The 23839-nt window shown below is 39.1% G+C and overlaps 2 protein-coding genes across 2 annotated transcripts; one reads left to right on the plus strand and one right to left on the minus strand.

Moving 5' to 3' along the window:
- The first annotated feature begins 13536 nt into the window (after positions 1-13536).
- On the plus strand, positions 13537-15536 carry LOC121766165 (RPM1-interacting protein 4-like). The gene is made up of 4 exons (XM_042162517.1): positions 13537-13806; positions 14365-14886; positions 14957-15142; positions 15219-15536. Exons 1-4 carry the CDS (start codon positions 13801-13803, stop codon positions 15240-15242), a joined length of 738 nt encoding a protein of 245 aa, XP_042018451.1. The 5' UTR covers positions 13537-13800; the 3' UTR covers positions 15243-15536.
- Positions 15537-15547: 11 nt separating this feature from the next.
- On the minus strand, positions 15548-18376 carry LOC121766166 (oleoyl-acyl carrier protein thioesterase 1, chloroplastic-like). Its single transcript, XM_042162518.1, has 7 exons — positions 17843-18376; positions 17108-17241; positions 16893-17006; positions 16621-16715; positions 16215-16303; positions 16069-16137; positions 15548-15930 (listed from the first exon to the last, which is right to left on the minus strand). Exons 1-7 carry the CDS (start codon positions 18143-18145, stop codon positions 15652-15654), a joined length of 1083 nt encoding a protein of 360 aa, XP_042018452.1. The 5' UTR covers positions 18146-18376; the 3' UTR covers positions 15548-15651.
- Positions 18377-23839: the final 5463 nt, after the last annotated feature.

Genomic DNA, 23839 nt, shown 5'->3' on the forward strand with positions numbered 1-23839 from the left:
ACTTATATAATGGTAATACTTGACATATTCATCGGCGACATAATACCGTAAGGCAGTTGATCACAAGTGACATTATCTCAGTTAGATAACTTAGCGGATCCGTTAACGAAAGGTTAAACCGTGATCAAATGCATAAATTGCTAAAAGGAATGGGACTGAAAACCACATCTTAAAAAGATGATTATATTGGTAACCCAACCATAGGATTGGAGATCCCATGGGCTTGGTTCAATGGGAAAACGAAGCTATATGAATCTAGCTATAACACTTGGAAGATTTTAATCTTTGCCCATTCTTTGGAAAGCACTGAGTGTTGTAACCTGTACGTGGTAAGAGGTCAAGTCTTTGACTTTTAATGATTCTTGAAATCTCAAGGAGATGTAGTATGACAGGATACTCATGAAAAAATCACCTATATCCGTGAGAAGTGGGGCCGATTCATGTGTGTGTCACTTATGCATTCCAAAGAGGTGTTCCAAGGCCGAAATGGACACAAACGTGAGAACTGATGGAGTTGAGACAATATTGTGTTGATGCTATTGACTAGGCATACACCAAGGAGGAATAGTTCAAGGCATCGTGTCCACTAGCCCGCCGGTATGTCCGATAGTGTTGACTATGGAAGGTTCAAAATCACAAGTTACCTCTCCAAATGTTGTATCGCTTCTCGAGAACTGAGCAAAAGAGTCTGCATGCATGCATACACGTCTTGTGTTGGTTTGAGCTTGCAGTGCTCTAACCAATGTGTGAGATTGTTCAAAACGTGTTAAAATAAGAGGCTTTTGGCCTTTCATGTGGCTAAGTCCTTTGGCCTTTCACTTTGAGTAACCCTCAAATTCTTTATGTAGTGTCTTAATGTCATGATCTTTCATGTCTCCATCTCTAGCCTATATAAGGCATGGATTTGTAGATGGAAAACATACCAACAACAAATATTCTCTCTACTCTCTCTAGTCTCTACATTCTAGTGTGCATCTTAGGAGCATTGCATTGCTCGGTTCTTGCTTCCAATTCAAGTTCGCCGGAGCCTACGAGTTTGAGGAGCTTCAACTAGATAGGAAGAAAGTCGTTTCATCTTTGGGGACATTACGTCAATCCGTGAGCATTAGCCAGGGCGTATTTCGTCTTGCGGAGAGAGGTTCACCTCGACTCGACTTGAAGAATACTATAGTTTGCATCTCTTTACGTTCGTTGTAATTTACATTGTTACATTTACCTTCCAGTTTTGTTCTTTTGTAATAGCAAGGGTTGTCCGTGTAAAGGCTGCAATATTTCCAACAAACACAGTGTCAACTGTGTGACACTGTGTTGACATCAAAATCTTGAAATTTTACAATATTTTGACACTGTGTTGAGGAGTTTGGAGTTTGTTCAATATATAGATTGCATTTTATCACTACCCTACACAAAATTAATTGATCTTTGATTTTGAATGATTTATAGATTCTACGTGGACGAGATTCCGATTAGGGTGTATAGAAACAAGATAGACATTGGGGTCCCGTACCCGAACCAGCCAATGAGCTTGCAGACCAGCTTGTGGAACGGAGAGGATTGGGAAACAGATGGAGGGTAAACAAAGATCAATTGGTCTAATTCACCTTTCATTGCCCATTTTAAAGGTTTTCATTTTGGTGCATGCCCATTGCCTAAAACCGCAGTAGATGTTGAGCCTTGCTATCAAGATATTTCAAATTATTGGTGGAATCGTAGCAAATATTGGAATTTGAGTGGGAGAGAGCAAAGACAATTCAATGAAGTGAGACAAAATATTTGAATTATGACTATTGTGATGACACAAGCAAGCATCCTATTCCTTCCCCGAGTGCCAATTCAATAAATAGTACTACTACTAGTAATTTGTATTTATATATATGTGTGTTTATCTTGAGAAGTTATTACCTTCTCATCTTGCATTTCACTCCTTGAACTCATTTTTATTATCAACAATCAACATGTAAATTTCTACCACTGTCCATACAAGAAGGAAGATACTTGTTACGAATTTGTTACCACCACATTTTGTAATAACTATCACATCATATGCTCCTACTTCGTTAATGACTCACTTTCCTTTTTTATTTGTCCCAACTAAGATAACTTATTAATTACTAAAATTAGAAATACATTTATCAACTTTATTCGTTCAGTCTTACTTTATTCTCTCCACTTAATACACAAAATAAAGCGGCGTAAAATCTTATTCCGCCCAAGAAATGAGCCATCTTCCTTGGGATGGATGGAAAACTAAATATACAATAGCCAAGGACGGACCTAGCGTAGGCCAAGCCACCGCTCCAGCGAGGGCTTGGCCGGCGCCGGACCAGTATTCCGCCATGGTTGCCCGTAAAGTGTGCGTGTGTCTGTGAAAGAATTGAAATGGAAATACACGATGAAGAAGAAGAGAAATGGAGAAGTTTTAGTGGGAAATGTGTAAAACTTACAAAAAGTAAAGCTAGATGATGTCAAATCATATATAGTCGGCAGCTAGCAGTACAACCTAATCAATCCAATAAATTTTCCTATTTTACTCTATTCAATTCAATTACATTGGTCACCATTTTCGATCAGTAATTCTAGTTATTCTAATTTACCAATCCAATTTTCATTAAATAAAACTATATAAATGCGCTTTCCCCTTTAATTAAATAATCAATTATTTAGGTATTATAAATTAAAGCTGAATATTTTATTTATTTATTCAATTTAGGATTGCATTTTTGTAATTATAATAATGATTTGTGATGCTTATTAATCCTATTTTTGGGAATAGAAAGTTAGAAATGTAGGTAGTAACTTGTGATTATAATTTATCATTAATTTCAAAATGGAGATTTATTGAATTTTTGTCCATTATCTAGCATTTCATAAAAAGTGTAAGACATTATTTATACAAATGAATAATTATTATTATTACTCCCCCGTTCTGTGGTAGTTGAGTTATTTCATTTTCTGCACTCGTTTTGCAAAAATGATACTCCCTCCGTCCCAACTAAGTTGAGTCGTATTCTTTTTGGGATATCCCAACAAAGTTGAGTCATTTCCCTTTTTGACTAAAAACAAAACATTCAATCACTCTTACTTTATTTTCTTTACCTACTTTACTCTTTCTTTATTTCTCCTAGTACTTTTTTCTCTTTCCTATTGTATTTTACTTTCATTTAATCTATTCTACACAATTTCTTAATCTCTGTGCCTAAAAGTTTTGTACCAATATAGTTGGGACGAAGGGAGTAATAAATAGTTTAAATGGAAAGAAAGTAAAGTAGGTGACAAAATAAGGTAGATAAGAGTCTTATCTACATTATTCTCTCTCTTAGTTTATTTTTTCTTCACTTTAACTATTTATTTTGATTTTGTTAAAACGAGTGCAGAAAAAAAATGACTCAACTAACGCGGAACGAAGGGAGTATTATTTTAAATTTCAGCATCGGCTTCTTAATATTATTTCTGGTTCCGTCCCTGACAACAGCTACACTCTATTAATTTTAAATTACAAAAATGCTGAAATGATAAAATGCAACTCGACAACCACGATAGATTGTCATTTCTTCTGAGTGAAATTTGTGTCTGAGTTTATTCTTTTTGAGTACTACATAAAAAGTCTCTGACGTTTCCATTTGTGACACTGCAAGCCCCTAACAAAAAAAAATATCGCCACAAGACTCTAACCTTAAACATAATCACATATCTTGTATTTGTAGCCAATTTTTGGACCAAAATACCCAAATGCCTTGAAGGGCATTTCAGTCATATTACCGCAACTTGCATGCCTACTTTGCACACACCTGCACTTTTGCAGACATTAGCTCTGCACTTTTGTCAAATCAAAGTTGGTCTTTATATTAGGTGTAAGTACATCAATTAACAGTTTATAAAGTTAGCTTCCAAGCTATTATAGTTTAATTGTTTGAGTTGATTTATTTGTTTTCAAAGTAAGGTTGTTATGGATGTCATTTATTGAAATAAACCTAATTTTTTTTATAATTTTTCATGACATATTACTTATCTTTTGTATGAAAATACCATAAAAAAATTGGTAAGATTTTGAATTTGATACACAATTAATCAATAGATATTATAAATAAATATAATAAACCTGCACAAATTAAATGTATTATACTCCTAACAGTTAAGAAATTAAATTAGGTGTTAAAATATTAAATGGTACTATATTGTTCATTACAGAAGGTAAACATTTTTTTTCTCCTCTAGTGATAATTAGATAATCAATGCAAGAGCTTCAAAACATTAAAAAAAACATGTTAGAGCAAGATTAGATAAATTGGGGAAGAAGACAAAAGTAAAGAAGACTATCTAGTACCTATAAAATTAAGTGGGAAACATATAAATAGGTTGTTGGAGAAATAAGTAATGTGAAGTTGGCATAAAATTTTGTGTGATATGACATAGGTCGGTTGGAATTTACCAAAAGGATAGACTAATATTGAGTATATAAAATTTAGAAGAATTATTTACAATAGTTTAGTTTACAATAAATTAAAGGTTATTAGGAAAAGAAATAATTATATAATGAACATGGAATTTAAACCAAGTCATGATGTTAAATTCAAAGTATCTGCCTTTTTAAATTCTTTTTAAAATCCATTATTAATAGTAGTAAAAACTACAACAACCTATTTTTTCACTTATTTATTAGGTACTTGCATGTATACGTACAGACCAAGTGGTATGGTCTCTGAATGTGAATCTGTACAGCTTGTCCTTCTACAAATATATATTTAAAATAATGTAAAACACTAATTATTTAATAGTACCATATGAATTATTATTCGACCTAACTCGTAAACATACGCATAAATCAAAATTGATCAGAGAAATACTAAATGCATACCACTGTTTAATGGAATGAAATCTGAAAACTGCTAAGTCTTTGGAAATGACAATTCATTAGGCCAAAAAATAAATGGGGCAAAATCATTTTTCCACTTAAAATTCAATTATTATTTTCCACTTAAAATAAATGGATTAAAATAATCATCACTTGTGCCAGGAACAGTAGAAGTCACATCATGCAGGTCGGCCGCCACTGTCAGAATATTCACTGAAATGACCAGAATGCCCTTTTAGGGGTTAAGAGCATCCACAACGCGTGCCTTCACGGTGCCGCGTTCCGTGTCTGCGGAACGAAACCGCGGAGACACGCGTTGCAGCCGCCCGTGTCGTCCCCATGTTGTGCCCATGCCATGCCGTGAGTCGTAGCTGCGAGACGCGGCACGACACGTCTTGCCACGCGCCGAGGCGACGTGGCGAGCTCCCAGCGCATGCGTGACGCCCACTCGCTGCCCCGCGAGTGGGTTTCATCACGGTGGCGCAATAATTCATTTTTTTTAAAAAAATGAATTTTTAAAAAAATATTTTTTATTTATAAAAAATTATTTTTATATTTAAAAATAATTTTTACAAATAAATGAATACAAGAAATTCGTAATAGCCCATATATATTTGATGGGCTTGCGAATTTATGAAACTCATTCTTGGTTGTTTCTCTTTTATAGAGGCATCCTTGAATGTTTTATGTTCCACTTTCGATGTGGGACAAACTCACTCTTGGTTGTTTCTCTTTTATAGAGACATCCTTGAATGTTTTATGTTTCACTTTCGATATGGGATAAACTCACTCTTGGTTGTTTCTCTTTTATAGAGACATCCTTGAATGTTTTATGTTCCACTTTCGATGTGGGACAAACTCATTCTTGATTGTTTCTCTTTTATAGAGACATCCTTGAATGTTTTATGTTCCACTTTCGACGTGGGACAAACTCATTCTTGATTGTTTCTCTTTTATAGAGACATCCTTGAATGTTTTATGTTCCACTTTCGACGTGGGACAAACTCACTCTTGGTTGTTTCTCTTTTATAGAGACATCCTTGAATGTTTTATGTTCCACTTTCGATGTGGGATTTTAATTATGTCTTTTTCTATTTTTTTAAATTATGTCATTTTTTTAGGATTTTAATTATGTCTTTTTCTATTTTTTTGAATTTTAAGTTGTAATGTTATTTTAATTTTAATGAAGTGTGTTTGTTTTAATTGAATTGGGTTGGAAATAAAAATAAAAAATGAAATTGAATGAATAGTAATTTAAGGAACGGATAAGGAACGGAGGGTTGCAGGTTCCGTTCCTTAGTTAAGGAATGAAGTAAAAAAGTACAGTGGGGTCGGCAAATAGTAGTTTAAGGAACGGTATAGCAACAGCGTTGTGGATGGCATAAGGACAATATAGCCAGAAAAAACACGATATGTGATTATGTTTAAGGTTATGGTTGTCTGGTGATATTTTTTTTGTTAGGGGCCTGCAGTATCATAAATGGAAAGAGACTTTTTAGGTAGTTCCCTCAATCTTTTTTACCTTTCCATGCTTTGTACATTTTGCTTTCTTGCTTGTACATATTCCATTCTCTAAGGCCATCCACAATAGGCGCCCAGCGACCGCCCAGCCGAGCGCCGGCGCTGGGCGGTTCGCTGGGTGATCTATTGCAGCCGCCCAGCGGGCGATTGGAGAGAGAAACCGCGCAGCGCTGGGCGGTCGCGTGGCGCTGGGCGGTGCGTTGGGCGGTCCGTTCGGCGCTATTGCAGCGCCCGGATCGCCCAGCGCACAGCCTAGCGCGAAAAAATAAAATTTTTTTTTTCGAAACACTATATATACGCGCTTTGTTCGTCATTTTCATTCGCACCACTTGTTTTAACGAGTATTCTCTCTATCTTAATTTCTGTTCAAGATCAACAACGGTAAATGGATCTCAACAACGAGCCTAGTTCCGGAAGTAGCCGGTCACAAACTCCGGCGACAGCGACGGAGGCGGCGACGACGGAGACGAGGAATGAATTGTCACTCCTTTTTATTATTGTATTTTTTAAAAAAATTATGTACTTTTTTTTATTATTGTATTTTTTTTAATTAATGTACTTTTTAAATTATTGTACTTTTTTTAAATTTTAATAGTATTATTAAACTTTTCCCGTATATGTCTCGTAAATTAAATTTCGCATATTGTGTGATTGTTAATTATTTCATTTTGTATATATTTGTTAATAGTGATGTGGATATTAGTGGCTAGGCTATGGCAGGGCTATTTGCTTGTTTTGATGATGTGGCAGGAGGATTTTTAGTGCTGCTGATGTGGCAGTGGCTGGGCTATGGCTGGGCTATTGCTGGGCTATTCCTATTGTGGATGGGCTAAGGGGTGTCAAAAGCACGTGCAGCAAATTGGCAGGAAGAAGGGTCTGCTGTTGTAGAAAAACACATCAGCATGTATTAAACTATTAATATACTCCTATTAAAATGACGTCAGATTAACATAAAATCTTGATTAGAATATTGCGCAAAATTACGTTTAATATAGTTGTGAATTGTGATTGATATATAAATGATTCACTTTTCACATACAAGAGTTTATAATACGTAGGTCTTAATTTTTTGAAATATGAACGTTTTTTAATTTTATGGAGATTCACACAATTATCATTGAAAACGTTATTACGCCTTCATTTATTTTTGGAATCTTAGTCATTGTTTAGGAGTTGACATGCTTATGGTCAATGGTAAAAGACAAAAATGGCCAGCCGGCAACTTTTTAATTTATTAATTAAATAAGTGCAACCAAATTTTATTAAATAAATAGGTACACCTAAAAATATTAAAAATGAAAATGAACTTTGAAATCTAGATCAAAACGCTCATCGTAATCAGACAAACACAAATACTATTGTCCATAAGCTTACAAATGATATAGTAGATGAAGATTGTTTGAGATAAATTTGTTTGACGACGATATGATCTTGATAATTACGAGTTTTTTGATACTAGTACTACATATAATTAAGACTCATAAATATACAAAACAAATAATGAATTCAAATTGCAGTTAAGTTGTACATATATGTTTTATTTTACCTAAAGAATATATCATGCATTTATGAACTCCTCGCATATGAATATATATTCCCTTCATTTAAGAAGCAAATGTTTTTAAAAAACAAAAACAATAATTTAAAAAAAACAAATAAGATTATTGTTTGAAATAGCAATCCAGCCACCAAAACAGTAATCATTAACCGGTCAAACCAATCACCGGTTGCTCAATTCAGCAACATTTCGCCTTACAAGTTACGACTAAAATAGCCAAATCAATGGAATTGTTTGGAAGCAAAATATTAAGTAAATTTCGTTTACCTCAAAATATTGATTCCAAAAGAAGACATCATTGTTTACTTCTAAAATAACTCATAAAAGAAATGAGCACGCAAAATTCCTCGAGCTTTGTTTGGTTAAAAGTTCAAAACGAAAAGTTCAATTTTGGAAAAAAGAGAATAGTGTGTAAATTTTCAATCTTAATTTGGTAATTTTAATTATTGAGAATGCATGCAAAAATAATTAGTCTTCACTTCAAATAATATTTAACTAAAATAGGGTCTAGGAATATGCATATGTTGGTTGAAAATTGATTGACTGTGATACAAATATACATTAATCGGGCGTAATACAACCCAATGAAGAACGGAGAAACTAAACGGAAATAAACTGAACTGAAATAACAAATTAGAAACTATAAACCGTAGATATAATTTGTAAGCCGAGTCGAGGAGTCCTTTTTCCGCAAGAAGAGATACGCCCTGGTAGTGCTCTTTGTTTGGCGTATCGTCCCCAAAGATAAAACGACTTCGTCTCTGTAGTAGCAGCACCGCTAGCAGCAGAGCTCCGGCGAACGGGAGTAAGGCGGGAGAAGAGCTTCGACGGGAAGACTATGCAAAGAGGGAGAGAGCTATGCAAATGATATGAGTTTGTTGTGTGTTCAATGATTTGCAATGCATGGAGTGACTGCCTATTTATAGGCCAAGTCCACCCATTGGGCATTGATGGAGTCAACAGTCATTATGTGTGTCATGATGGCTTTACTATAACCGCCGGGGGTTACTGACTGGTGCACTAGCCATTGGGAGCTGAAGAGACACGACGCATCTGGACACACTACACGACGGGATACACCATGGACCGTCGGGGTCTATCGGGGACCTTTTGTCTCCCGTTATGCGTCGGGGTCCAGCGGGGACCTTTTGTCTCCCGTTATGCGTCGGGATCCAGTGGGGACATGACGTGGACCAGGACCACCATGAGTCGGGGTCCGTCGGGGATAGCGTGGAGTTTGAGGTGGTCTAAAAAGAACAAGCGGGGCTTGAACCACGCTCAACGACCAGCTCTAAAGAGCAACCCAAAGACCAATTGCCAAGGCACAAGGACAAGACAAAAGGCACACGGCGCTTGGTGCACAGGGCACGGGTCATGGTGCGCGGCTCGCGGGCTGGCAGCGGCGCGTGCCATCTTATTCCACGATAATTATTACACATAATAATTCATCTTATTAAATACTTCATCAAAGAAGTTTATCATCCCCGATGTGGGATAATTAACACTCAGTTAATTAATCCCTTAGTTTTTCTCATAGCTCATTTCTAGTTTATTTCTCACTCACCGGGAATCGGATTTGAGAAAATGAATATACTACGGTCATCTACTCGGAACGTAGATCGACGCTATTGCATTTAATTTCACAAAATTAAATGTCTTGTAACATTTATTATTTGTCAAAGTCGTTTGACCAAGCACAATTCCAACAGCATAAATAATTGTAATTATAAGGCCATCAATAATGGGGCGGATGATAGCGCGCCCGATGCATCGGGCGCACTATCGTCCGCCACTGTGGCTCCGCGGACGACGGACGATGCGTTGTCTGCACCCGATGCTTAGTCCGCGGACGAAGCGCGGACGATGCAAGCGTTTTTTTTTAATTCAAAATTTGTCTATTTAAACCTCTATTGTCATTCCATTATTCATACGAACATTTCTCGCATCAGTTCTCTTATCTCTCACATCTCTCCAAATCTCACAAGCCAAAATGAACCACCACGACGACCGGAGTTCCTCGGAGGACGGTAGTCCGACCTTGACTCGAGCCTTAAATGCAGTCATGCACGACGCAATGGTGGAATGCTTAGACATAATTCAACGCGAGGAGGCGGCTGCGGCTGCGGCGACGGAGCAGATCTCCAGGCTTATTCGACGTCGGAATTCTGTCCGACGCGATCACACCGCAACTCATGAACGTCTATTTGCAGACTATTTTGCCGAGCAACCACGGTGGGGCCCGACTGTTTTCCGCCATCGGTTTAGAATGCGTCGTTACTTTTTTCTCAGCATTGTCCAGACGTTGCAGTCACGCGATGAATACTTCCAGTACAGGGAAGATTGCATCGGCAGACCCGAGCTTACGCCGTTGCAAAAGTGCACAGTTGCACTCCGGCAGTTGGCCTACGGCACTAGCGCTGACATGTTCGAGTATACAACAGGCCGCGAGTGCCTGAAGAGATTTTGTAGGGGAGTTGTCGAGGCCTACAGCGACACATATTTGTGAAAGCCGACGGCTGTAGATTGCCAGGGCCTAATGAGAATGCACGAGACGGCGCACGGCTTTCCTGGGATGCTAGGGAGCATCGACTGTATGCACTGGGAGTGGAAGAATTGTTCGGTGGCATGGAGAGGCCAATTTACTAGTGGATACAAGGGCATCCACCCGACGATGATCCTCGAAGCCGTCACTGACTATCGGCTCTGGATCTGGCATGCTTACTTTGGTGTAGCTGGGTCGAACAACGACATCAACGTCCTCAACTCATCCACCCTCTTCGCCGAGCAATGCAACGGCAACGGCCTGGCCATCGAGTTCACTGCCAACAGGCGCCAATATCACATGGGGTACTACGTGGCCGATGGCATATACCCACGGCGGCCTTTTTTTTAAGACGATCAGCTGCCCAATTGGTGATAAGAGAGTTTTCTTTGCGCAAAAGCAGGAGGCGGCGCTCAAGGATGTGCAGCGGGCATTTGGTGTGCTCCAATCACGGTGGGCAATAGTGAAAGGGCCGGGGTGTCTCTGGTTCAAGCAAATCCTCGCCGATGTCATGTATGCGTGCATAATCTTGCACAACATGATAATCGAACATGAAGGTGGGAGCATCATCGATTGGACCAATGACGAAATTGCATCTAGCTCCTCCAGCACGGCGACCGCGCCCCCCTGCTCGAGGATTACCGATGGGCTTCAATGAGGTTCTATCTAGACAGGCCTCAATGCGCAACCAACACAACCATGCGCAGCTCATGAACGACATGATTGAAGAAGTGTAGGCCCGTAACCGCCGTCGCTGAGGTTGCGTATTTTTTTGTAATCCGTATTGTAATGTATTAATTTTGTAAATGAAATGAAGTTTTTTCACAATTTTTGTAGTTATTTAAATATTCAAATAGAAGAAAATGCTTAGGGCGCCCCACTGCTGGTGGAAGGGCATGAGGATAAAATGCTGACGTGGCGGTGCATAGGGCGGGCTTTAGGACGTGCCTTAGAGCATGCGCAGCGGTGGCGTCCGTCGCCACCGCCGTCCGCGCCGCTGGCACGGACGCCATCCGCCGCCGCTGCGCTCGCGCCGCTGGCACGGCGCTGCTTGATGTATCGAGCACGTCCGTGCCAGCGGACGCACACGTGGCGCGCTCCCATTCGTCAACGGCATAGCCATTGTGTTTAAATATTTTTTATTTTATTTTTTTAAAAATCGGTTTTTTTATTAAAAAACTGATAAAAAATAAAAAAAAAATCACTTCCCCAAAAAAATATATCCGTTTATAACCGTTTTTTACACCTTTTTAATTTTTTTTCATTTTTTTTACCCCAAAAATACACACTTTCATCTATAAATACCCCCAATTTCACCCCAAAAATTCACATCAAACTACACAACTCTCATCATCATTCTCCAATATCCATTCTCATCTCCATTCTCTCATATCCATTTTCATCTTTATTCTCTCATACCCTACAACATCACTATGTCTGGCCAAGACGATAACCCTTCGGGCTCCCACGGTTGGAACCCCGAATGGTTCGGTTCACAACCGTTTCCTAGTCCGGAAACGGAATATTCGGCCCCTCCTCTCACCCAAGATTCGGGCGTTCCGGGTGGCTACCGGCCATACCCAATCGACGATCAAGGTGCCTCCGATGGGCGCTACGGGTGGACACCGGAGCCTAGGCCTCGCGCCCCTTCCCAAATGCCGACTCCTTCATCTCGCGCCGGTGTCCGCACACCGTACTCACTGGCGGAGATGGAAAGATTGTTCAAGGCGTACTTGGAAATCTCCGAAGATGCGGTGGTTGGAACGAACCAATCCGGCGATCACTTTTGGTGGCGCGTCTCTAGCCGGGACAATGCAAACCGGCCGCCGGGAACGATCGAGCGCAACGAGAGTATTGTGCGCAACTGCATCGGCCGAGCCAACGAAGAAATTGGCAAGTTCAACGGCTATTTCATCCAGGAGTCCCAGAATGCCGGGAGCGGCCGAAGCGAGGTAGACATCATCACCGCCGCGCTGAGCACCTACCAATCCATGAACGGTAAGTCGTTCAAATATCTTAATGTTTGGCAGGAGACGCGGACGCACCCGAAGTATAAGGGAGGCATAACATCCTCCTCTAGCGGCTCTTCCAAACGATCAAGGTCGGTAGCCCTATCCGACTCCGGCTCGGAAGAAGTGGCTAGCCAACTCGCCGGAGCTAACTTGGGTAGCCCCGACGCCGGACCGAGCGGTTCCCAACGCCGCCCCCAAGGAAGGAAGAAGGCGGCGGCCGACCGTCGTCGCGGCTCGACTCCCGAAGCCGCTCCCGCTCCCTATGTGCCACCTCCACCCCCGAACAACTCGCTGTGGATGCTCTTAAGCCAACTCAATATGGCCGATAGGTCATCTATGACCCCCACGCAACTTGAAACACACGAGACCATGATAAAAGGTCTCCAAAAACAATTGGGGTTGATCCCGCCGGATGCGTAGTCTTATTAGGAGTTTAATTATGTAATTTTTAATTTTTAGGATTTTAATTATGTAATTTTTAATTTTAAGGAGTTTAATTATGTAATTTTTAATTTTTAGGATTTTAATTATGTATTTTTTAATTTTATTTGTAATTTGTAATATTTATTGTGGTTTTTAAATGGATTTTAATATTATGGAAATGTTTTTGTTTAATTGAATTTTATATTAATTGTGCTCGTCCTTGCGGAAGAGCACAGTTGTGGGTGTTGTGCTCTTGCCAGAGAGCAGGCATGAATAGTACCGCCCGGGTCCACAACCGTGCCGCTGACAAGAGCACGGTTGTGGATGCTCTTAGGGCGCCCCATTGTGGATGGCCTAAGGACTCCTATTCCATGTTAATTGAGTTATTTCTATTTTTATCAAAAACTATTCTTTTTGTTACTACTACTTAATTATCTCTACATCTCTTTTGTATTATTTACTATTCATTTAACACACTATTTGTAATCTATGGGCCAAAAAGAAGCGTTTTATTAATAAGAAACATCTCTATTGTTATTGCTATCTTTTTAAACAAATTAATATTTGATTTTGCTTTAATATAATTGGCTCCACCAATATTTTGATATCGCGACGAGTGCAACAATTCAAAGACGAGTGAGAGAAGAAAACAGTGAGGAGAATAGTCAAATTAATAACCGGTGGCGCCGGTTGTTGGTCGATAGACCCCTCTGCTTCCATCATTAACTCATCATCACTGCAATTCCATCTCTCTCTCTCTCTCTCTTCTCCCCTCTCTGTTCTGCGCCTGCAAATTAGACGCTGAAGAAAATTTTCTGCCTTTTGTGGATTTCCGCGAGCTAAATTGATCTAAAACTCGCCCAATTTCACTTCTGCTTCTCCACCGTTTCGAATGGCTGTAAGTTCACGATTTTGTTTTCCTCCCCATACGAAATTTCAATGTTTTGGAGATGAATTTTTGTCATATGCTTTGGTAATTGAATTTGCTTTTTGTAGTTTTTAATTTCAATTAGCAGCTTCATCCTCAGTGGATTTAGCTTCGATTGATAAATCCAGTTTGTTATGTCGTTTATAGTGAATCGGTTTGGTTAGTTTGATTTTGATGTGATGATTTTTGTAGAGGGAAAAGCTAATAATTTGGTAATCAGATCTGATTCATGTGAATCAGTATTTTTCATGTATTCTTTTGATTACATGTACATATATACGTATTGTAGCCTTTTCTTTAATCTTATTATTATCAAGTTTTTAGCGAAGTCGTATTGATGTTATAAATACGAACTATTGCAAAATATAGTTAAAATTCAATAATAAATATCCCATTCATAATGATAAATATTCATATTTTGGTTGAGGATTTGATTGGTGTTGAAAATGTTCATTGTAAACCAAACAAAAAAAAATAAAAAATTACTTCTAATTGAGTGATGTAGTTTCCCTTTTTGTCACTAAGCAGCGCTCGAATGTGCCAAAATTTGGTAACTGGGAAAACGACGACAACGTTCCCTACACCGTATACTTCGAAAAGGCAAGGAAAAACAAAGGTGGGAAAATTATAAATCCGAACGATCCCACGGAAAATCCGGACATGTTCCCGGACGCTGTTGCTCCGCCTCCAGCAAACCCCCGGCCCCAGCCAGACGAGGCTAACGGGAGTGGAGCAGCCGGGGTGAGGCCCCAACGCAGAGTGAGCAAAGAGGAAGACGTTGATTCGCACAACTCTAGTGAAAATCCAGGTACAAGGGCTGCAACTGAGTCGAGCTATGCTGGGCGTGGGCAGAGGGCTGCACGCCCTGCCCGACCCAGTGCGGGATCCGAGCAGAGCTTCGACCGCTCACCTCTTCACCCCCATCATCAGGCGAAGCTTGCGGGAGGACGAGGCAGCGGGTCGCCCGCTTGGGAAGGGAAGAGCCATGATAGTGCCCATGGCACCCCGGGAAGATCCAAGCTGAGGCCCACTAGTCGAGGCGACGAGAGTGTAAGTCTTATAAATGGCATGTTTTCGATGAATATCAGTTTATACTAATGGAATTGTGTTGCAATGGCAGCCCGATAAAGGTGCAGCCGTGCCAAGATTTGGCGAGTGGGACGAAAATGACCCCCAGTCAGCTGAAAACTTCACGCACATTTTCAACAAAGTGCGTGAAGAGAGGAACACCGGACCAGGGAACGTCACTGGGACTCCCAGGCATAACACTTACGGCACGCCTGGGAGACAGAATGACCAACCCAAGGTTTGTCGTGCATCCGTTTCATCTTCATCTAAGTACTTCCGTTCGATCTCTTTCTTAACTTTTTATTCCAACGCAGAAATGTTGCTGCGGGTGGTGGTAGGCGAGGGAGGAGGAAGAAAACTGAAGAGTTCAAAGTGAATCGGTATTGATTGGAACATATGTGTGGATTGGATGGATGATGCATTATTTGATTTTATATTGGTGTGAAAAATAAAAGACGAGGTCTAATTTGTTTTCTGCATCATCTATAGTCGTCGTTGTTGCCTTAGTTTTGGCCTTTCTAGTGTCCAGTTTCTTCTCCCACTTCTGTAGTTATGCTATAGATTATTTCATTCTGATTCTCTCTTGTTGTAATGAAATGTATTTTTGAGTTTGTAAGCACATAATTCAATTATATGCCTCCTCTGCACTCTGCATAATTTATCTCTGAATTATTGTCGTCTCCCAAGAGTAGCATAAAATTACAAGAGTAGCAGCGATAGAAGGAAAGGAGGACAACGATAGAAAACTCATCTCTTTGCGGGTTTCTTCCTCCATTCAGTGCGACCCCGGTTGATCTCAGAGCCGTCGTTAGATAATCTCAGGAGATGCAGAAACTGAAGGCGGTCGTTCTCGTCTCTTGCAGCAGCAACCGGAGTGCCGTTAGTTCGATGCCCTGAGACCATGTCGCCTATGGCCGGCTCAGAGCTCGTGAGCGAGTCGACTACATCATCTTGCTGACATTCGCGCCTGTAATCCAACGTTATAGTCTGCAGCTCGTGACTGTCTATGATCTCTTGAGGCATGCTCTGTTGTAAAACCTTTCACTATTTCAGCAAAAACATCTAATTTCTAAGCAAGAAACGCCATTTAATTTAATGTTCTCAAACATTTTCTTTTTCCGAATATTCATCACACATCCAAGAAATTGATGAAATGTGACTAACCTCAAGAACCCATCCGATGTAGGTGACATTGTTTACATGCTGGTTCATGTCCAAATCAGCTCGTCTAGGCTGAAAAAACAGTGGCATCCTCATTAATACAGAAGAAAAAAAAGTTCGATTTATTTGTCGAAACCAGATGATCTTACCACAAGCCCGACTTTGGAATGATCAGCAGGGTCATCAAGTTTAGCTATTTTCTTCAAGCTAGCATTATTCTCTTCTGGAAAAGCTAGTCCGCCATCAACAACAAATTAACAGATATACAACAGTTAGTTATTGCAGCAACCGTGGCAAGTTCTAGATGTAAAACCCAAGTTAGGGAAATATGTAATTCGGCGCTAGGGACTGTATAAATCCATGTCATATGTATGTTCGAGATTCGCCTTATATAGTGCTGGTGTATTGGAGCAACCAAGAAATTCAATTACCAATGTCCTTTATAGATAATACAAAGATTTTTTTTATCAAATTATTCCTTTAAACATGCTATATTATATGGCCGTTTAGGCAGAACCACCAAGTGAAGGAGTAAATCGGAAAGAAAGAATTACCTAAGCGATTTGGGGCAATAAACTAGATATTCATCACGCACTTCATCAGTGACTTTTTGCAGCCGCCTCGTATCTTGGTTCATCATCACCCACTTGCTGCAATAAAACGCGTATAGATGGTAAAAGGCTCATCAATTACTCTCAAAGTCTTGAAAGTACTTGTCACTACTGCACTATATCTTTAAATTAACGATGGAAGTATGGAGACGAGAAAAGTTTAAGATTGCAACCCCATGTTGATCACAAATTTTTAAAATAAAATTTGCAGCGCACCTGGTCGCCCGACCAATGACTTCACCAGTAGAATAATCTTTGAGAATCCAATCGCGTCTTGTGCCTATCCTTCCCTCGCTTTGGCACCATGTCTCGATCTCAACCACGTCACTCCTGTTTCATCATGAATATGCAAAAGCATGTCTAAGACTAAGAGCATAGCAACTAAGATCTTCCACTATTAGGCAACAGTTAAAATTCTCAAATTATAATACCAGGCAGGGTATTTGTAGATCTCGATGTGCATTCGAGCAGTCACCCATATGAGATGATATTTTCTCATGGAAAGCGTAGTAGCAAATCCATCAGTCGAGAACCCAACATATTGAGCATGGTTGCAACCAACCTCCTGCTTGATAGAAAGGGGAAATACAACCCTTATAAAATGTGAGCAGGCAACTTTTTCTACTAAAAATTAATTACTAGATCAAGAAGAAAGCCTCGAGTTGAAGGCCAAGTTCTCTACTAAAGATTTTTCGGATGCAGACATAAAAGAAGAAAACACAAGACTTATAAGAAAATGAAGAGCAAGATTACATACTATAACTTAAGTTTATTCTACTCTAAATTTCAAAACAAACACGAATTCACACAAATTCATGAAATTACAGAGAGAAAAATGCAGTACACAAACTATTCACCCACATTCAATGTGCAAGAGGAGGAAAAGATTATATGAAAACATCAACTTTTCAAAACTAAGCAAACCTTTTTAACCAAGTAGTATAATTTTCCTAACCAATCTCCTTCACATCATCATTTGCTAACCCAATGTAAAAAAAAGACAAGCAAAAATTAGGCCAAATTATACATCAACACCAAAACATCAATAAAAATGCAATCTTTATTGAAAAGAAACACCCAAATTCCAAATGTTACCAAATCGGCTAAAATTGCAGAAATCTTCAGCCAAAAAAAAAACTAAAGCAAAAAAGAATGAATTGAAGCACCTGCAAGAGATTGGCTATGGTTTCAACGGTGGCGGTTTTGTTAATCCCAACCTCATAGCATCGCACTATGAACTTCTCCTTATACGACAAGCCGTCTTCATTCAAGCTGCCGAGCCGCAGCCGGTCGGCGAGGCTCGGGTGGCAGCTCGGCTCCTGCGGCTTACTCATCGGCTCGCCTGTCGCCACCGACGCCACATGCAGCGACTCCGGCCGCGGCAGCCGAATGACGCCGGGAAAACGGCATTTTCCGCTAACGTCGGCGGCGGCGTTGCATGCCGAAAAGGCCCCTCCCCTCAGCAGCATTGCAATTGGGGATTTATCTAGGATTTTATAGTGTGCGTGCGTGTGTGTGTGTGTGTGTGTGTGTGTGTGTGTGTTTGTGAGCTCTTAAATAGTGGGAGTCGATATGAACGATGTGTTTGGAGGGGTACTTAATTTTTTTTAGGGAAATTGGATGTGTCTGATTCCGAACTGAATCTAGTCTCACTGACCACACAACACAAAATCAATACATCTTCTGGGGATATTCATCACTCTTTGTTTTGTTTGGGTTCTAATTTGTTTACCTATTTATATGTAGCTTCCTCCCGTTTTATATACTCCTTCGTTCTTACTATATGACCCGTTTTAACTCCCAATATAATTATACTCCCTCCGTTTCACAAGAATACGCAATTTCTAATTTTAAAAAGTTTTTTCTCTCTAATAAGGTAAGACTCATTCTCCATTAATAATACTTTATTTACTTTTCATCTCTACGTCTCACTTACTTTACCAATTTTATATTAAAATATGTATCGTCTTCAAAGTGCATATTCTTTGGGGACGGAGTGAGTAAAATTTAATTTGATTTTGAGAAGTAAAGTGAATGAGAAAAATTAAGTGTGGAATATGATAAAAAAAAAGCATCCACAATCGCCATAGGCTAGCAATACAATAGTCTGGCCAAAAACTCCTTCTACCACACTATCACGCCCTTCCCACAGTCTAGTCACAGGCTAACCAAAGTCTAGCCACAGCCTAACCAAACAACAATATAGTAATAGCCTAGCCAACGCCCTAGTCCAACAAATAAACTGACAAATACAAAATTAAAATTGGACAAAATGCGGAGAAAGTGCAAACATAATTCCATAAAGTAAAAATAAGAAATAAAAAATCATCTCAAAGCTTGCGCACACGGCCATCCCTGTCTCACTCGTCGGAGTCCTCTTGGCCATCCCCGGTGTCATCGGCATCCCCAGCAGCATCTCCAACTGCGGGCTCGTCGTCGTCGATGACGCTCATCCCCAAATTGCGCCTCATTTCATTCATGAGGCTCTCCAGATATTTCTTGTATTTGGGGGGGGTCCGTTGCCGCGTTCCACTTCTCTATGACGTCGAACACGTGCTTGGTCGCTTGGATACGACCGACATCAGTTATCCCCGCACCGAGAGCTACAGATTGGACCTCAGAGTACCCACTTGAAGCACCTCTAGACATTTGCATTGCCAATTTTTGCCTAACCGGCCGACGGCGGCGGGGAACTGCTGGAGGCGTCTCTTCAACATCGCCTTTGAGGTCGTGGAAACCGGCACTGCTGCTGTAATCGCTGGAGACATTGAGTCTCGTCCGCTTCGGCACGTTAGCCCGTCCCGCTAGCTGTAAGCAGTAGTGGACTAATGCCATGCCCAAGCCGCTAGCCAGTGGCTAGGGCGGACGTTAGTCCACTATTGTGGATGCTCTAATAATGAATTACTGGAGTGTGTACCGATAATGTGAGAAGAGTGTTAAATCAGTTATTTGCCGGCGAATATTTAGAAATGGTAAAACGAATCACTTAATCGTGGACGGGCAGAGTATTATTTTTATTATTGAATAAATATAATGGTTTAATAGAATGTGAACTCCTCTAAATAATAAATAAATTAATTAATATTTATATTTTAGATATATATCCCAGAATTTTACATGACACTATTTATGTGGATCGGCAGAATATTACTTTTATTATTGAATATGAGTATAATGATTTAATAAAACGTGAACTCCTCTAAATAATAAATTAATTAATTAATATTTATATTCTAGATATATATCCCAGAATGACACTATTTATGTGGATGGTAGACAATTCAGTATTTATCATGATCCTAGATTACCAATAGGAAGTATTCTGAATTTTAAAGTATCTTTAATTTAAGATTCCAGATTCAATGATATTTTTAAAGTGACTTCAATTTTGTGAAAAAGGTTCAAATATTTTAACTTTCTCATATATTTGCATTAAAGTTCACATGCTAAGTATTTATGGTACGGGTACCCCATACTCCTTGTCACCTTGTGTAGTTTCTTTAATAGGAGTATTAATAAAAGTTGACTTAAAACTTATTGAAATTCGAGCTTAATAAATTGTTGTTCTGTCCCTCAAAAAATTGACTTTAATCAAGACATTTAATATAATCAAATTGTATCAAATCAAATATACACTCGGCGTCCTAGATAATAGTGTGATCCCCACATACTTGAAAGCAATTTTAATATGGCCAGAGTCTATAGGTTATAGTAGTATTTATAAGTTTTGGAAACAAAGGTGTAGCATTGAATTTGATTTGGTTATACATTAAATAGTGAAAATCTCATAATATCAATATATTAGGCTGAAAGAAATGGTGGTTGGCCTTCCGCAAAATTTATTAGGCATTATGATGGACTCTGTTCAAATGGAAAAGACATTGTTTGTGTGACGATTTTGATAAAGTTTGTATTTTGCGGTCCTTATAAGGAAATCGTATCAATTTTTTTTATATTTAGAGAATTTGTTTTGGGTGGCTCAGCTTGGTGGTATTAAAAGGAAACCCATTCAATAAAATACTACTACTACTATTGAATATCACATGCTAGTGTGATTGCTCCAACATTTAAAATGGGGTTACCTTTGGAAGGGATACCTGGACTCCAATGGTAGATAAAAAATTGTATACTACAAGTAATTAAATGTTGATTTTTGAAATTACAATATTTGAGGGTGAGTCTTTATATATCAATGGAAAATTGAATTTGTACATAGTCTAAGTCTGAAAATGACTTGGAGACTAGAGTCGACAAAAAAACTAGACCCACAATCCGAGTACTACCATGAAGTCAACAACTGCGAAAAAACAAAAGCCAAGCTGGAGAAGAAGAAGCAAATTACGATGATGGACAATGTCTCAATGGACTACCCATCTCTACGACAAAATTTGAAGTTAGGATAGTCTAGTTGATCTTTAGAAAACGAGACTGCATAATCAACATCAAATATAGAGGCCATATATATGTATGGACCTCCTACTTTCCATAATGTAAGCTGCACAGTTTCCTTTCTCTAAGGATGTGGGATAAGCAAACTTAGCACCGAAAGAATGTTGCGAATACAAACCATGAAGTGTCTGATATCCCCAGCTTTCAAACGTCCAAACGAAAAGTAAGGACACTATAGCAGCCACTTCCAACTCCATAGCAACGACAAGCCTTGAAGAAGATCAAGAAGATATGCCTCGAAACTTGAAGTTGTACTAAGAGGAGTACAAATAGCATTCACGAAGCCCCCATCAGGTTCACGAACAATACCACCACCACCGGCCTTTAATGTCACGATACAAAATGCACCATATAAGTGTTCTGCTTTGCCCAAGGGGTATCATTGGGATGTCAGAGAACTGTTGACAATCTTCGACATAATAAGAAAACCTGACCCAAACACGCACAAAATTAATAAGTTTTGGTAAAGCCTTATTGAATTCGTGTCCTTATCGAGTTGACATATTAGGAAATTTTTGGTTGGATTCGGGTAACCCATTAAAAAAATATTATTAGTTTAACTATTTATTCTTTTTAAATATTATACTTTAGTTTTATTCTATAAGTTCGTATAAATCAAGTTCAAATCACGTAATTAGTTTTAATCATATAATATCAGGTTTTAATCGTATAAATCTTGTTCTATGTCCTTATCATGTTGCTATCCACTATCAACTCCAACAAGATCTAACCTAACACATTTAGCAAAATTTAGCTAAAACGACTTATAAATTGAATTTAAATTATGTAGTAGTATATTTTATTGCTTCCAATAAAATATATTTTTAGTATTTTAATTATGCACTTCAATAAAATGTAAAAGCATAGTACTGGAAATAGTATTTTACTAATTAGAATATTTAAAAAATAAATTATTAAGACATTATCTTGTCATTTGTTGAATAAATGAGATTGAGAAAAAGTAAATAGAGAAGAATGAGATATTAAATAGAGGGAAATAATGGGAGGAAGAGATTATGTGAGAGAGAAATATGGGGAGGAAGAGAGATGACTAAAATATCCTAGAAAGTAAAAAATGTTTAAAATTGTAAAAAAAGTTCAGAAACAGTGCAAAAATACCTTAAACGAAATCAAATCTTTATCTAGAGTCTAGAGACATTCGGTGTTATTTATCTCCATAATGTAGCACAAATATGCAAGTACAATTTTGTAGAGATCCATTTTACAGCTCACTCTTTTAATTATAAAATCACTTCGTTTATTTGACAATTTTACGAAACCAACATTCATATTCCAGCAAAATAAAAACAAATATGTTAAGCAGAATCATGACACAAATATGTGAGGATTCCTCGTTATTCATATTTTTGTCCGCGAGCGTGTTTTGCAGCAAGAGCCTCTTCATCGAGTATCTCAATTGGCGACCATTCGGGTTGTATAAGCCAGTCGGCCTTCTGCAAAATCTTAGAAGTAGCATAATCGACTGCAGTCCCGACAACAGCGAACATCACAGAATGACGAGCAGCACCAACTGGTCTTAAAGATGGTAATCGAGAGTTAGGCGATTAAGGCTCATAGTGAAAGAGTTTGGGAGAAGATGATTTTATTCTTTTTCAATATATTTGTAGCTCTCGGCCCTTCCTCCTTAAGTAGGAGATGATACAATGTAAGTTAGGTAAGATATCAACCTATTCTAGGACAATGTATACAAATTAATTCTGTATCAATTACACATCTTTCTCCTCTAATTAAGCTCTCCAATTTCGGTATGTTTGACTTCTCTAATTTCAGCATGTTTGACACTCCCCCTCAAGTTGAGCAATGGTATCTCCAATGCTTAACTTGGCTAATGTTTCCTTGAAGACTTTTGGTAGAACCGCTTTGGTTAGTATGTCCGCGAGTTGTTCTTCCGAACGGACAAATGGGAACTCGATAATACCGCAGTCTAGCTTTTCTTTGATGAAATGCCGATCAACTTCCACGTGCTTCGTTCTGTCGTGTTGCACTGGGTTTTCTGAAATGCTGATGGCGGCCTTATTGTCACATAACAGTCGACTCTTTCGAGTAGGTGGGAACCCGATTTCTGTGAGCAACCTTCTTAGCCAGAGGATTTCCATGAGTCCACTCTTCATTCCACGGAACTCTGCTTCAGCACTCGATAGTGCTACAACCTTTTGTTTCTTACTTCTCCATGTCACCAAGTTTCCCCCTATGAAAGTAAAGTAGCCTCCCGTAGATTTTCTATCCACCGGGTTGCTTGCCCAGTCAGCATCGGTGTATCCATCAATCTCCAAGTCTTCTCTCTTTGCTAGGAAAACCCCATATCCTATAGTTCCTTTTAAATAACGCACGATCCTCAATGCAGCTTCCATGTGATTAGCTTGAGGTAGGTGCATGAACTGACTTACAATACCCACAGCGTATGCAATGTCGGGTCTGGTGTGTGAGAGATAGATGAGTTTTCCGACAAGTCGTTGGTACCTTTCTCTGTCTGCGAGCTCTGCTCCATCCTCTATCTTCAAACCATGGTTAGGAACCATTGGAGTGTCTGCGGGCTTACATTCAAGGAGACCTGTTTCAGCCAATAGATCTAGAACATACTTTTTCTGCCTTAGGAATATTCCGTGTTTAGATCGCAACACTTCTATCCCCAAGAAGTATTTTAGTGCTCCTAGATCTTTCATCGCGAATTCTTTGAACAGATTCTCCTTCAG

Source organism: Salvia splendens, chromosome 14, assembly GCF_004379255.2.
Source record: "Salvia splendens isolate huo1 chromosome 14, SspV2, whole genome shotgun sequence".
NCBI classification, from domain to species: domain Eukaryota; kingdom Viridiplantae; phylum Streptophyta; class Magnoliopsida; order Lamiales; family Lamiaceae; genus Salvia; species Salvia splendens.